Source organism: Uloborus diversus, chromosome 8, assembly GCF_026930045.1.
Source record: "Uloborus diversus isolate 005 chromosome 8, Udiv.v.3.1, whole genome shotgun sequence".
Classification (NCBI taxonomy): Eukaryota; Metazoa; Arthropoda; class Arachnida; order Araneae; family Uloboridae; genus Uloborus; species Uloborus diversus.
In genome coordinates, this window is record NC_072738.1 from 49,180,089 (window position 1) to 49,196,146 (window position 16,058).

The 16,058-nt window shown below is 36.1% G+C and overlaps 1 protein-coding gene across 1 annotated transcript in view; it reads left to right on the top strand.

Annotated features, from left to right (window-relative positions):
- Nucleotides 1-16,058, top strand: part of LOC129228352 (glycoprotein 3-alpha-L-fucosyltransferase A-like) — a 70,163-nt gene that overhangs the window by 22,590 nt on the left and 31,515 nt on the right. The window contains exon 3 of the mRNA XM_054863031.1: nucleotides 10,092-10,396. Within this exon, the coding sequence (XP_054719006.1) occupies nucleotides 10,092-10,396 (305 nt within the window). The remainder of the gene's footprint in view (nucleotides 1-10,091; nucleotides 10,397-16,058) is intronic.

The window sequence follows — 16,058 nt, forward strand, 5'->3', positions numbered from 1 at the left end:
AGACTAATAATAAGAGTAGACCGAGCTATGGCAACCCTTTTGCTGCTCATAAACCAAACCATGTGACTGGTGGATAACCTAGCAACAGCGGGCGTTAATCGTAGCAGACGATCAACGCCAGCGCGAAATAAAATAAATAGAATTGATGGAACACGGAAGAATGATCTTTTATGGAGTCCGATTGGTAAATTTGTTATTCTAAGTTGTAAATATTTTGTTAATATAGTGAGTTTTTCGTTTAGATAGTATTGTGCATTTTCTTTAGTCAATTTCAATAACTCTCTAAGCAATAAAAGATGCAAGCGACCAAGAAGAATCAGCAAACGGTAAGATTTTTACCTACAGTTTCAATTTAAGATACCGATTAGTACATTTTTGCGTTAACGCAAAACGTTTACGCCATTTCGTTCACGCCAACGCTGACAGCTCCAAATGAAATAAAAGTTACCGAAAACTGATCAAAAACTATTACTAATGTCAAAATAATGCATAACTAAAAGAAAAACAGTTCAATCTCTGCATCTGGAAGTTTTTTTAATGAAAACACATTGTCTTAAAATACATGTCGAGTGCCAAACTATAGATAATGCTGCCATCTAGCAACCATGCTGCCAAAGTCTTCGCCAAGCCCTTCCACTAGTCACATGATACATCTATGAACCAATTTTCTTCATCAGCAAGAATGAGAAAGCTCGGTCTACTCTTATTATTAGTCTATGCCTTCAAGCATTTCAACTCGTTTTGAAAACAGTGTAAAAAAAACGAAACGCTCCTGGAAAATAATGGGCAGTTAGTGTGCCTAATTTCTCCCCGTAAAATATCTGACAAAACCCAGAAAAGTTTCCAGCTAAAAGTCATTTACCGTTACCCTCCTGAAATTAACCAGGAATTTTTTTTAAAGAATTCAGGAACCTTCCCAACAAAATACAGTAATGTTTCTGGAATAATTCAGGAACCTTTAGGCAAAAACCTTTATATGTTTAGTAATAGTTTGGAACCTTCCTGATTTACCAGGAAAACTGCTATTGCAATTATGGTCGAAGCAAAGAGGGAGATTGTAAGCAAATGCAGGAGCGGCTGTTTGCTTGCAATCCCTTCAAAGCACTAGCCGTTAATTTTCGTAGTTTTCCGCGTCGATAAATCGTCATTTATGCTGCCATCTGTTGATAGGCAAACAGGAAAATTTCTACTTTGTTATACTGCCGTGCTAAGCACAAAAGTCCTATCTGCACTTTTGTCAAAACTGAGTTTCGGTCCCCAGATGGTCCTCACCTATTTCACCTAAATACAACGTATTATGGTCATTTTTCTGTGGGAAATATTTATTAAAATAATTTGAAAATAAAGTTACATCCGGATCAAATACGTGGAGGTGCATAACCGGTAATTTTTCATTTTGAACTTAGATGCAGATAAGACTTTTGCGCTTAGCAGGGCAGTATAGGTGATTGCAAAATTATTTTGTAAGACACCTCAACTCTCATGCTGTGGCTCCTTTTATGTATGTTGGCTTTCATTTTGTGGGAAACGCAGTTTAATAAACATTATTTTAAAAATGGGTTTAACTTTTTTGACTGAAAAAAAAATGCGTTTTTCATTACTGCCCGTGAATGGCTCACCGAGATTTTTCTTACCAGGTGTTTCAACACACATAGCGTGTACCTGTGCATAAAATGTGGTTAAAATTGGAGGAGGCGCATTCTGAGTAAATTTTTGTCAAAGTTACTCTGTTTTCGAGTCAAAAAATTGGAAGTATTCCTTCGCAGGAAAAAATATATAAAGGAGTTACACAAGCTAAACTCAGTTTAAGTTCAAGCTTACATCAATCAGAAAAAAAAAAAAAACTGTGACATTTATGACTGTGTTAGTTTCGTTCAAAATGGCGGCAGAAAACTCATCTCGGCAAATATTTAGAGGCTCGTAACTTTTCAACCTCTTCATCAATCCCAAGAAAATTATATTTTCATAATCAGCATATCTAGAAGTACACGAAATTTGAATAAATCGGAGGTGGTGGGTGTCATGGCCTGGATAATTTGAACATGTATTGACCATAAGGTGTGCTGCAAAGTGTTCTAAATGAAAGAACATGTGCCAGTGTTCAAAAAATGTTCTTAAAGCGTCCCCAGAAGTATTAAAAAGGTGTTCTCAAAAGTGTTCTCAATAGTTTTTTTAAAGCTGTTCCAAAAATGCTTCAAATTGTTCTAATAAAGAGAGCAAATACATGTGTCAAAACGTGTTCAAAAAGTGTCTGAATATTAAGTGTATTCATTGATTTGATATTTAAAATGAATTAAGAATCCAAAAATCTGGAGTAAAATTTATGCAAAATCATAACTTTTACGTTTGCGGAGAACTCACCTGACAGCATTTCTTGATTTCGAAAACTTTAATTTCTCTGCCACGAATTCAAGTTATTATTACTATTTCTGAAAAACTAGAAAGTTGCTCGTCAAGGAATGACGGATGAAAATTGCTTCTGCTCTTCTACAGTTGAACGAAGCTATTGCCTATTTGGCGATATTTTCATAGTTGAAATTTTAACCCTAACTCCAGTGGATTAACCTTAACCTCCAGTAGATAGCGTTAATTGTTTTCGTTTCTTCATTCCCCTGAAATGACACAGTCTTACCAGTAAAACAGTTAGGTGACCGGATCAAGTTCAGCCTCGTCACAATAAAACCTTTCCCTGCATGTAAAACATTACCAAATCATATTATCAAATTATCATGCCGTGATGCGAGTTTCATTATTGAAACTCGCGGGTTACTTGATCATTGGCTATAATCTAAATGAGGATGATTTGCTAAACTACAATGCGGATGTATTCAACAGGAATGCTCATATTCGACTATGTTCCTGGAAAAATCGAAATCTTATCATGCTTCAAAATAATTCGCGGAACAACATCAACCAGCCAAAACGAAGAATAAGGATTCGATGTTTCACACGGGCGGGAAGAGAAAGAGATTATGATTAATTCCCGCGATTCGGGTTTCCTCCCAAAGTATATTCTCATCTAAATTCCCTGTGGGGTGGGGGATGTGACCCCAACTCAGTTATTGATGATTAGTCATTCCTGGGGGAGCGGGAATCAGAAGAAGTTGCACGGGACCATAAAAGAGGGAAGAGTAACTGTTTTGGCGCTACGAAGCTTTCGAAAAATCGATATGTTATTTTAGAACGTTAAATTAGCATACCAGTGGCGCACCCAAGAGAGTTTTTTCTCAAACGAAGGAGCAAGACTCGTTTAGAATAGTATCATATATAGCAGTGGTGCCCAACCTTTTTCTGCCCGAGGGTCGCACCTCATATTAAAATCATTCTCGCGAGCAAGAACACACAAACAATTCTATTCTTTTCTAAATAACATGTGAAAACATGGAAAAGGAAAAACAATAACGAGCCAATATCACTCAATATATAGTAGATATAGGGCTGTTTCCCTTCTTTCTTTTCTGAAAGAACGTGGTCATAAACAGGGGGTAGGTTACTTTTTTTTCTTAATTTTGACTTATATTCTCTCTTAAAAATACATCTGAAACGATATTCAGCCGTTGTTTTCGTTTTCGCTGCTGACGTCACAAGTGAGCAAGTCGATAGGGTTACCAGAATAAAGTTTCGGGACACTGCGAAACTTCACTAAATGAATATTTTACTCAACTAACACTTTTCGGTCCGCTAATATAAGTTGCTCGCGGTGAAAAATATCATTGAAAGGCTATACCTTGTCAGAAAAGACAGCCACGAGCTCCGATTAAAGCTGATTTTCATCACTTGTTACGTCACAAGATGAAAAATTTTGGTTTAAAAATCAGACATTAAAAAAAATCAATTGAAAATAAATGTTGGGAAAATAAAAGTATTTTCTGGGTTCATGTTATTATTATTATTATTATTATTATTATTATTATCATTTTTGCGATTCTACCAATTTCAGTGACTAAAAGTAATACTTTTGACTGAAGGAAACATCTCCATTGTTAATCTTAATGTATATAAAAATCTTTTGTGTGGACGTTTGTCACCATAAGGCTTTTAAACGGCTGGATTTGGATCAAATTTTTTGTGTGTTATTAAGTTGTGGCAAGCATGGTTTCGAAGCGCGATGGATCGAATCGGAAATGTTATTGTTTAGTAATTAATTAATTAAAACATTGGATGCTTATGTCCCCCAAATTATAAATATTTATTTTAACCTATTGTTGAGCGAGAACTGAAATAAATATTTTACCCGTTGCCAAAGGACAATAAGAAAACCAGCTCTGCTTTTTGTAATGAAATTTCCTACTGTGATACGTCAATAATTGAGAATAGATAAAACGCAGAGAGAGAGAGAGAGGAGAGAGAGAGAAAGAGAGAGTGAAGCCTTCATTTCTTGAAAGCAACGATTTTAGGTCCCGTGATATATTTTAAAGTAAAGTACTGAAAGGTTCACGCAAAACGTGTGTTCTGCTGTCTTAATTGAATCATGTGACCGGATCGGTGCTTTAGGTTTTCCTAACCAAATGATCAGAAAGTACCGTACCTAGCAACATTTGTTTCTCGGCTGAAACTCATCTGAGTTTTGGCATCAATGTCAAGAATACTTCAAGGATTACCAAACTAATCAGTACATTATTAAAGGAAAAGATGATGGAATTTAAAGACGAAACGAATTTTATTTTCGTCCAGATAAATTACAATAGGTTAGTTCTGTACATAAAAGATCAGTGCAGTGGAAGATCTTTATCTTTAATGGAAAGGATAAAAAGCCAAGGAAAGAATTCAGGTGCCGAAACAAATGAAAGTTACTGTGAGCGAGGTCGTGGCAATCCGGAGGATGTTCAAAAAAAGTCCCAGCCCTGTAAGAGCCCTCATGGTTGACTACACAGGCGGCAACTTTCTACGAATAGGTATACAAAAACCTGTACATGGCTATGAAAAATGCTTGGAAAATCACAGGAGCAATGTCGAAAAATAGCGTAAGGGTGGTAAATTTTTGTCCAATAAATTTCTTTGCTCTATCTGTAATTGATCTTTTTTTATTTCAAAACGGTACTTATTCTAAAAACATGCCTCGTAATAAGAAAAACGAGGATTTAGAATGAAAATTATCGAGAACAAAGACGTGCTACTTCAACAATGACTACGTTCTGAATAGTGTAAGCAAATGGAGAAGGAACATGCAAGACTTCTAATCTGCTTATTTATCGCACAGTGATGTAAATTGCAGTAAATTCCCGATTATCCGTGGAATAGGATGGCACGGTAACTGCAGATAAACCAATTTCGAGCATATTCATCTAAATAGGTAAGAAACGACACTAGTTTTTGTAAAAGCTTAATGAAACAAAAGTAATAGCATTCGTTTAATTTATTGCAAACTTATTGCAGTGTATCCAAAAATTATTTTCAAAGCTAAATAATGATCAGTAAATGGATTACACGCATGCATGCGCGATCAAATAAAGCAGATTGATAGAAACAGATCGAGCTGGGTTACGCAAAAACCTATAGGGTTATAGGAGGGGAAGTTTTTGAACAAGACTAGTTTAATCACAGACCAATCGTTATGCGTAAGCTGTGTCGACCTAAAAATCAGATTTTTATGTCATTGGAGGGGACAAGAGAAATACAGAAATGTCGAAAAATAAATTTTGCACTTTTGAAGTTAAGATGGGTGCACTTATCTAGGTTTAGTAAGTTATCAGCAAAAAAAAAAAAAAAAAAAATGTGTGAAGATCGCGGATAGTCCGCACTGCTGATAAGCCGTTCGTGGATAATAAGAAATTTACTGCGCGCTTAAAGCAACTGTTATCTAACTTTCAGATTTTGAGTTTTGTCCGGTTTTATTGGCCAAATACTCTTTTGTGCGGCGTCAGTGTTTTTAGACCTTTTTTTTATGTTTTTTTTTTTTTGGAAAAGGTATGATAAAAACTACGGAAATAAATGCACAGATGTAAAATGTTTTGCTGAAAATGGTGTAGTAAATAAGTCTATGATTCGTTCAGAAAGGGAAAAAAAATTCACTGTGTTAAATTTGGAAAAATCGAAAGAAAATAAGTTTCTCGAATAGCAACTTCAAGTAAATTTTTCGAAAGAAATTCAAATCCTACTCATTCATCATACTTTTTTTTCTATGAACGAAAAAGATTTCATGCGTTTTGGTGGCGGTGAATCAATAAATAAGATTGAGTACGGGTAAAATTTCGTTCTTGGCTGGGAATAAATTTAAGCAGAGTAGGTGCTGCAACACGAAAAGTTAAGACCATTAAGTTGAACCTCTAGCAAGGAAAGACGGTTGAAATTATGGTACCGCAATGGGGCTTAGAGTTACTTTTAGCTTCCATATTAACAAGCACTGCCATGAAAAAAAGAAAGGGAAAGACATTTATTTGGGCTGGTCTAGTTGCTATTAAAAATGACTGCTTTGAAATAATTCATTTCCTAAAAGAATATAATGATCTTTTTATGTATTTTTTTTTTTGTTGGAAAAATGAGTCTTTTCGTGTTCAGGCAGCCGTTTATCATTGTGAGATTTATTAATCTGAAGTTAAAATTATTTTTCGGGTTTTCTGAATGGTTTTCAATTTGCTTCTCCTATTAGTGTCATGAATTTTTATTTTAACGCAGTGGTTTTCGAACTTTTTACACCTTCACGGCCTTTTTCGCACACAAAAACAGTATACGTTGTAACAGGGCCGTATTTAAGGGGTGGGTTTCTTGGGTTCCAACTCTCTCAGAATTTTTTAAAAACTATTCTTAAAATTACTTTTTATTAAACTTTTTTTTGCTAAAAAAAGTGTTACACATTCATGTATTTTTTATTTATTTTTTCATCTTCATTTGAAAATGATTTTATTATTATTGAAAAATTGCTCAAACCCAGTGCTTTATGTGCAGTATTAATTTTTATAGCAGTTATTGCGCGCATCATTTCTTGCATAACAAAACAGAGTTTTCCATCAGATTATGAAAACTTGTCGGCAAAACAAAAACTTTAAAAGTGTTTAAACTTGAAAGTGCCAAATGCAATGTTAAAAATACCTTATAAATGTCAAAAAATATGAATTTAAGAAGTATTACTTCAGACGCTCATGTATAATAACGAACATCTTTTTTTTTCAAATATTAGATAGGCATCGAATATTTAACATGGAGGAAGTATAAAATAGTGTACTCATCAAATGTTTTCCCTTCATTTAATAGATACGTCATCTTTTTCTAGCGTATGTTAATGCTTCTAAAGCTCCCTTTAAGTTACATAGAGTAACAATAGAATATATGAATGAAACAAAATTTTATAGGTCTTACACATTTCCCGAGAATACTGATAAAACTTTCCACGAAACAAAACTCAGGTTACGACCCTGTTTTGGGTGAAATAGTTTTTATACAGCAACATAATTATTTATTGTTGTAATTTAATACGAGTAAGGATAGTTTTACTACATTTAACAAATTTTACAAAACCACAGAAAAGTATTTAAACTGGAATGTTATTGATATTTTAAGTTCTCAATACGATGGGCAAGTTTGCTTTTCAACGCAAATTTTCCCAATTAGTGATGACATTGAAGATATAAAGTCTGACTGCGAAGAGTTGGCCCTTGGGCAACTCTTGCTGAAAAATTGCATTGGGCATCACCTGAAGGTAAGGGATTGCATCCAACCGCAGAACATTCTGCACGTATCATTCAGCGTCAGATTGCCCTGAATACGAACTAGAGGTGACGATACGCAACAGCGTCCTAAACCATGATGCTGCGTTGTCGAGCGGTGTGGTGCTCCTCAGTTGCTGCCGGGTTAGACCTGTGTCCGCGCTGACGCCACACTCGTATGCGGTGACTATCACTGGAAAAACAGAAGCGTGACTCATCTGAGAACGCGACGATCCACCATTCCGTCATCCAAGTCGCTCTAGTATTGCACCATTCCATGTGTTGACGCCTATGCTGTGGGGTCAAAGGCAGTCTTCTTAATGACGCTGTGAGTGCTAGCCATTTGCAACCAATTAGGGATGGCAATACCGGACCAAAAATTCAATACCAGTATTCGGTATTTTCAAAACGTGATACCAGAATACCGGTATTTGAAATTTCTCAGCAAACGAATTTGTTATCGTTTGCTGTTCTCTTTTTAGCGTATTTGTTTTCTAACCTTAAAAACACATAGGCTAGGGAAATGTGGTTACTGTCCATAATTACTCGAGACATGAGGATCCTTACAAGTCTCTCAGATTCTTACTAGTGTTAAAGGGGCGCAAATGCAAAGGTCTACCCTCTTTGGACAGACCTTTGCATTTCTGCCCCTTCGTATTAACATACAAGATCCGAGCGGTCTGTGCAGAGGTTTTGTTCCCAACCTCTGAGCAGAGAAGGGTGTAGTAACCTTCTACACCTTAATTGCACCCTTCCAAGAAAAACTCTTCTTTAATATTGAGAATACAGTGGAAACTCGACACTCCAAGGCAGCATGAAACGATGTCAACTTATGTGAACTTACTGAGGTTCCATAAATATAATTCCTACACTGTAAAAACAATTCAGAAACGTTTCTGAAAATTAATGTGCCCAATTTCTGTAAGTAAGATATCTTTCTAAAAACAAGAATGTTTTCCTCTAAAATTCAGTAACATTCCTAAAATTTTCCTAGAATCTTTCAGAAGAATTCAGAAATCTCCCCGCCTAAAGCTAGTCATGTCTCTGGAACCTTCAGAGAAAACTTAGGTAAGTTTGATATAATAGCTTGGCTCCTTCCCGATTTGCCAAGAAAGCTCTAAAAGCATTATTGCAAGCCTGGCCAACGCTAAGAAGACGCCTTGATTGAAGATGAACCACTCTTTCCAATGGTTCTTTGAGTTCTTGCATTTTTTCTATGCACTGTAAAGAAATTCTGAAACGTTACTGGGTATTTCCGTGCTACGTTTCGGGATTTTAATGGTTTTTATCCACTTCCTGGAAAAATCAAGTATCATTGTCAAAAAGTTTCCTGAATTGCTACAAGTCGCACGAATGAAGACTTTTCACTGTTGTGAAAATTATTTTTAGCTCCCATTTTAAAGATTAACTGAACGTATTTATAAAGTGCATCGGCTCCCAAAGAGAGTGAATGAGTGTGGACTGCTTTGCAAGAATTGCAGGCGGGTGAAACTCTCGTCACTTACTTGCAATTCTGGCTTAGCTTAGGCCATGTTTGCAATATGCTCTTAAAACTTCTTTGAAAAATCAAGAAGATGCCGAGCTATTATGTTATGCATTTTGAAATTTACTCTAATTTTCCAGACGCACGACTGACTTTCAACGAGAAGATTTCTGAATTTCTCTGGAGGCTTCCCGGATAACTTCAGGAAGGTTACTGAGTTTTAGCGGAAAATATATCTGGATTTTGCAAGATATGTTACTGGCAGAAATTAGGCACATCAGTTGCCCATTATTTTCCCGAAACGTTTCTGAATCGTTTTTACAGTGTGACATGTTCCATTCCTAATACCTTTCTCATCCATTTTCTGTTTTACACACGAATTTGTAGTAAGTAAAAAAAGAATGACGTGATCTATTAAAAGAATGGTTCTGCCATGGTATGTGAAGCTTAAGTTCAGCATTTGGGGCGAGAGGTATTTTGCACATAGAGTAAAACTAATAAAGTTGACCGCTCTAGTAAGTTAACCACCTGCTTAGTTTGACCGCTTTTTTCAGTTACAGAATTGGTCCTATACCGTACAAATCAATCTCTGTAAGTTGACCAATAAAGTCACGGGCGCCTAGTTCAACACGAGAGGTCACTGTTACCTTCCAAAAATTTCCATGTTCGGCAATTTTGTCTGACGATTGGGCAAAATTATCCTTGTTCAGCAAACTTTACAGTTCGAGTCGGCTACATTATCATCATTTGGCAAAACTTGGTGTTCCATTCTACAGAATTATCCCCAGTCGGTGAAATTTGAGTTCCACTCGGCAAATTAAGAATTTTTCCTGTAACAAAAATTTGAGTTTGGGGTGACCCCTACTAAAGTACTGCACTGCAAGTAGTCCACTTAGAACTTACTCAGGCGTCACTGTGACTGTACTCTCCAAAATTATGGTTCAAGCGTGTAATTTTTTTCCTAGGTCCTCCGGGTCGCCTGTGGCCTCACGAATCCGGAGGAGACAGGATTGTCAACCAATTGATGTACGTGCCTCCAGGATACGCCTCCCATCGCAACATCACTCCAACGCCGCTCAAGAAGATCGTTCTATACTTCGGCAGAAGGGGTTGGAGCGAACTTCCGATGGGACGGACTGCTTTCATCCGGGACAGATGTCCCGTCGACACTTGCGAAATTTCCGCGGATCAGAAGAAAGCAGCCTCGGCAGACCTGGTTCTTTTCAAGGACAGATATGCCGCTGTCTCTTACAAAAGGTCTCCTCAGCAAGTAAGTGCACAAACAGACTAAGCAATTCAGTGGTGTTGCGAGAATAGGACCTTATCCACGGTTTGTCAACGGTCCCATCAGCTGTCCGTCTGCGGGAATTTTGACCAACTACGCAGTGTTTGTAATGCTAAAAAAAATTGTTTTATTTAAGGATTACTGGACTTCATACGCATCATGAACATGCTTAAGACTTATAAAAACTTATGACTACATGAAAAATGCCGAGGAAAGGGAAAAGTAAAACGAGAATTCGAATTTTCACCGTGTTTCTGATGAGGAACCAACGAAGTTTAAACCCACGAAAATACGATAAAAAAGAGAATATTTCGTATTAAATGAATCGTTCATCATTCGTTTACAACGTTTCTTAGTAAACAACTAAAATATCTCTTATTTTCAAATAGAAAGAAGAGTTTATAAGCCGCATAAATGCAAGTGTTATACGCTGTAGTACCGGATGTTCGTTTGCTACAGTTCCCACAATTCACTGCAGTGACGTTTTTGACCCGCAGTAACGTCAGGTGAATAGGGTAGATTCCTCAATGATAAACACTCCCAGGTAAGGCTCCTATATAAGGAGAGCTGACTTATCCGACATTTTGGTTCCAAAATTGTCGGGCGAAAAAAATAGCATTTGTACAAAAGCCTCATTGCAGAAAACTGGTCTCCAAGCTTTAGATGTGCTGCCTGATTGATGTTTGATTATTTTATTCTGTAGATGAAGACGATTTAATCAGTACAAATTAAAAACAAATAAGGTTAGTTACTGTAAACATTTCTCGATACATTTTTGTTGAATTTGTGAACTAAGTTCTCTTTCTAGATTCACCTTAAGGAACATTTTACTCAACTTATCATCAATTATTTTACGACATAGCAACCAGCGAATATTATAACGTATTTATAAATACTAGAAATAAGGTTGGTTTCTATTTGGTCTCCCCTCTTCATACCCCCTTTTTATGCCAGCTCGAATACTGATTTTTTCTTTCTCTCATACAGCGTAAAAGAACTTTGTTTATGCGCAATGCCCTCTCCCAATCCGTATCCTATTCGGTCTTGGAACCAAAATGTTGGATAAGTCAGCCTGTCCTTTTCAAGGGGCTCTAATCTCAGTCACTAACGGTTAGGGTTTTTATGGAATTGTTCCCCTTTGGGCACTTGTGTACGCCTATATGTCTCCATTGGAACTGTTCGTACCACTTATACGGCTCCAGACGCTGTGAATTCATGTATAAGACTAGGTCCGGTAGCTAAGTTTTTTTTTTCCTCCATATCGTCAACTCAGTAGGATATTACAGAGTGATATTCCTGGATTAGATGTCTTACTGTTGCCCTGAGGAGACGATATATAAAGTGGTGTATTAACGTGAATAGAATTTCTGCAGATTGTATCCCAATTTAATATCAATCAGGTGTAAGTTGCTTTTATTTTGTATCTGTTGCCGCTTAATTTATAAATTTTACTGCATTTTTGTTCAAAGCCCTGAAGTTCGACTACAAACAACTAATAGATGAAATATAACTCATGTGTAACGAAATATGCAAACCATAGAGTAAAGAAATATACATAGAGAGGCCCCGTCAATGCTAAAAAGGAGATGAAATTGAAGCCGGAATTATGGGATACAGCAGTGCAATGATGGGTGGGGTTATAATAACAAACAAATAAAGTAGCTGGCGGTTTGGTTTACATTTCAATTCATGTTGTAATGCAGTTTCAAAAACGTGCCTCATAAACTTGCAACAATATCTAAGTTTAAATTAACAACCTATTGAGATTCAGTAATGGAATGTTTTGAATCAAAATGTATTTCAAGATATTTAGCAAGAAGGTAAGGATCTTGGGATACAGCGGTGCAACTTCAGGCTTCAGTTTCTTAGTATAGCGGGGCCTCTCTATGTAATTTCTTTACTCTATGATGCAGACTAATGTTTTGTTTATATACTTACAGTTTCTTGCAATTCTTACTTATAAATAATTGTTTATGAATTAAATCATTTTATCTTATTTTGCAATTAAATTCACTACGCTTGTAGCGTAAACTCTTCTCAGCATCTATGTAGATAAAGGAAAATCTTACGATAATAAACTTATTGCCAGGAGAACACATACACAGACAAAAAAGGCAGTCACACCACTGACTGGCAGACGCTATGTTTTTATTTAATAACATAAGCTTATGACGTGGAAAGTGTACTGAAACAACAAATTGAATTCAGTTTCATTTAATGCAGTTAACTTAATCAGTTCAACATTATAAGCCTATGTTATTCAGAAAAAGCATAGCTTCTGTCAGCCAGTCATACCACTGTGCAATGTTTTAAAAAATTAAAAACATATATATCTCTCCTGGGTGCTTATTCCAAGCTCGAAATTCACCTTGCGAGATTAGTTCTGATCGCCTCACTAGATGGCGCTATAGGGAAAAAAGCGGTTTCGAAAGGAAATTCTCGCAAGTAGCGATTCCAATCGCCAAAAGAAGGGGAAAAGTGACTTTTCGGGCGCTTATTTGCGGAGCGAAATCTCAACTGCCCTAAAGTAGGTGAGATTGTGCGATTTTTGTGATACAATTTGGGAGTTTGTCTTTCTGAAAGGTATTGGCTCGCGAGGAAAATGAATTTGGATGTTGCCAAACTTGGAGATGGTGCAGGGGGCAAGGGGGGGGGAAGATTAAAACTGCACTGGGGGGGGGGGCAAGTGGTTTTCCGTTAAATTTTTGTGATACAAAAATGGGAGTTAGTTTTTCTGAAAGGTATTGGCAAGCAGAAAACAAATTACAATGTTACGAACCTTGAACATAGTGAAGGAGAGGGAGGGGGGTTAAAACTGCGCTGGGGGGGGGGGGCAAGTGGTTTTCCGTTAAATTTTTGTGACACAAAAATGGGAGTTAGTTTTTTTGAAAGGTATTGGCAAGCAGAAAACAAATTAGAATGTTACGAACCTTGAACATAGTGAAGAGGAGGGAGGAGGGTTAAAACTGCGCTGGGGGGCAAGTGGTTTTCCGTTAAATTTTTGTGACACAAAAACGGGAGTTAGTTTTTCAGAAAGGTATTGGCAAGCAGAAAACAAATTAGAATGTTACAAACCTTGAACATTGTGAAGGGGAGGGAGGAGGGTTAAAACTGCGCAGGGGGCCAGTGGTTTTCCGTTAAATTTTGTGACACAAAAACGGGAGTTAGTTTTTCTGAAAAGTATTGGCAAGCAGAAAACAAATTAGAATGTTAGGAACCTTGAACATAGTGAAAGGGGGGGGGGGGGGGAAAGTGGTTGTCCGTGGAATGTTTGTGATAAAATTACGGCAGTAGTTGGTTTTTCTGATAGGTATTGGCACGAGGAAAACGAATTAGGATGTGGCCAACCCCAAAAATGGTGCAGTGGGCGGGGGGGGGGGGGATATAACTGAAAACATAAAATAGGTATAGATGCAACATTTTTCGCTTTAAAACAAGTTTTCAAAGCTTAAAATGCTTAATTTAACTAATAACAACATTATAATGCACAAACATCCGAATTAAATTACAGACACGTGTTAAGAGCTTCTTTTTCAATGTAAAATGTTAGTTTGTGAATGAAAATACATTCGGCTACGGTTGATAACTTCCATTGATTCCACTTTCTTGTAACCAAACCCATCATTTAGGAATTAAGGTAAGGGTGGAGGGGGGGGGGGGAATTGGGGGCACTCCAAATTTTCAAGATATAATACATTTGAAATAATTAAGGGGCTAGGAATTTCCTATTCCCTCTTATTTTTTTGACCGTTCGACGGCCTGCACAAATGCGTCTAGGGCAAATTTTATGTAAAAAGCGTTTATAAATTTTATTTTTCTTTTGTACATTATCCCACTTAAAATTTAGTTTTTTCACAAAAGTACTAGTTGTTTCTGAAAATTGTATGAATTTCAAATTTACACAGAATATACAATCCCTTTTTTTTACGTTTTAGCGGGGGGGGGGGGGGGTGACATCACAAATTACCGCCCCGGGTGTCACCCATGCTAGGTACGCCAATGACGTAGGTAATTTTTTTTTTCTTTTTGTCTTCTTTTGCTATAAAATCCTCCTCCCCCCTTTTTTCCTAAATTCTTTATTTATTACCTACTGTCAATATTCAATTTCAATTGAATTCAATTTGTAAGAAAATTTATTTTCCTTTATTGAAATTTGATATTGATTAACTAATTACAAAACAGTAGAAAGGCTGGTAATTTCTGGGGAGTTGTTTCTAAAATTTGATTTTCCATTTCGCCAACATCAAAATTAGCAATATTATATAAATACTGTATTCGATTATACTGTAAGCATTTGTAAATTGGCTGCTATATAATATGATGCATTTCAAGGAAAAGAGAATGCTTCAAAATGCTCCTTTTTTCTTTTCTTCTTCAATTTAGGATCTTTCCTTTGGGTTGAACTTTAAAGTTCTTTATCAGCTGAAGAGAAATAATGATTGAAAAATTTATTCCTTTTACGAATATTTTTCAATATGCATTTACAGAAGCAGAGTATTTATTTATTTTAAACTGCTCTTGTAACCAAGATTGCTGTTTTGACTTTTTAATCTTGAAAATAAAGATGGAGTTGTGTAATCATAGGTACAAGTTGCTTGTTTTGAAAAAAAAAAAAAAAAATCTAGAAAAGTACTGTTTTGAGGATATCTTAAGATTGGGTCTTGGAAAACAATACCTAGAAAAAATGGAATTTGAAAACCGGAATATTGAAGAAGTAATACTTTTTATTTAGCATATGCTTATTTAATTATAATTTTAAAGGAGAAGAGAAAAAAAAATATCTGGAACATGTCTTTGAAACTGAGATTGTTGTTATAATTGCAACTGCAGCGGGGGGAGAGTTGGTTTTCACATTACTAATCCTAATATGGAAGATTATATATTCTGTTATGTCTGCTCCCATCCCCAAAAGCTCAATTAGCACAACAAACCTTTTACATTTTGTAGGGGTGCCCCTCCCCCCCCGAATATCCGGAAGACTCCCCCTTCAAAAGCAAGAGCCCCCCAAATAAAAAAATACCCCTCAAGCCCCTTTAAAAATTTCAATGGCGCAGTGAGCGCCATTCCCTAACCCCCCCCCCTACATTTTAGTGTTTTTTTTATTCAATTTGAATTAGCAGATTTTTTCATCAAGACTTTTGGATGCCTCTAAACCTTTCGCACTCTGCACTTCATTAGACACGGCAACAACATAATATTCAATCCACGATTACGAACTATTTATATTTTTTCATCTGCATTTATGACGGTTAAGATTTTTTTTAGTATCATTATTTTTTTTAAGTTATTATTTCGATTATAGTTTCTTGGAAAAAATATATTTCATATAAGACATTCTTACTAATATAGATGGTGTTATATAGTAAATCAACAAAATTTACGGATAATTTTTATCAAATTTATGTATTGGCTGTTTTAACCTCTTCGATTTTTGTTTTAGACACTGTAATATTGAAATATGCAAAAAATACGACTTACTTTTTGCCATTCGACTAAGCTTTTTGCACCGGAGCCCTCTGCCATTTTTCCTTTGTGTACTATTTTTTAAAATTCTCGGAGAATTAATTTTTAAGAACATCTGGATTTGCTTCAAGAAAATCTAAAATTATTTCGGTGTGATTCTTTGTAACGTAAAACGTATTCTTTG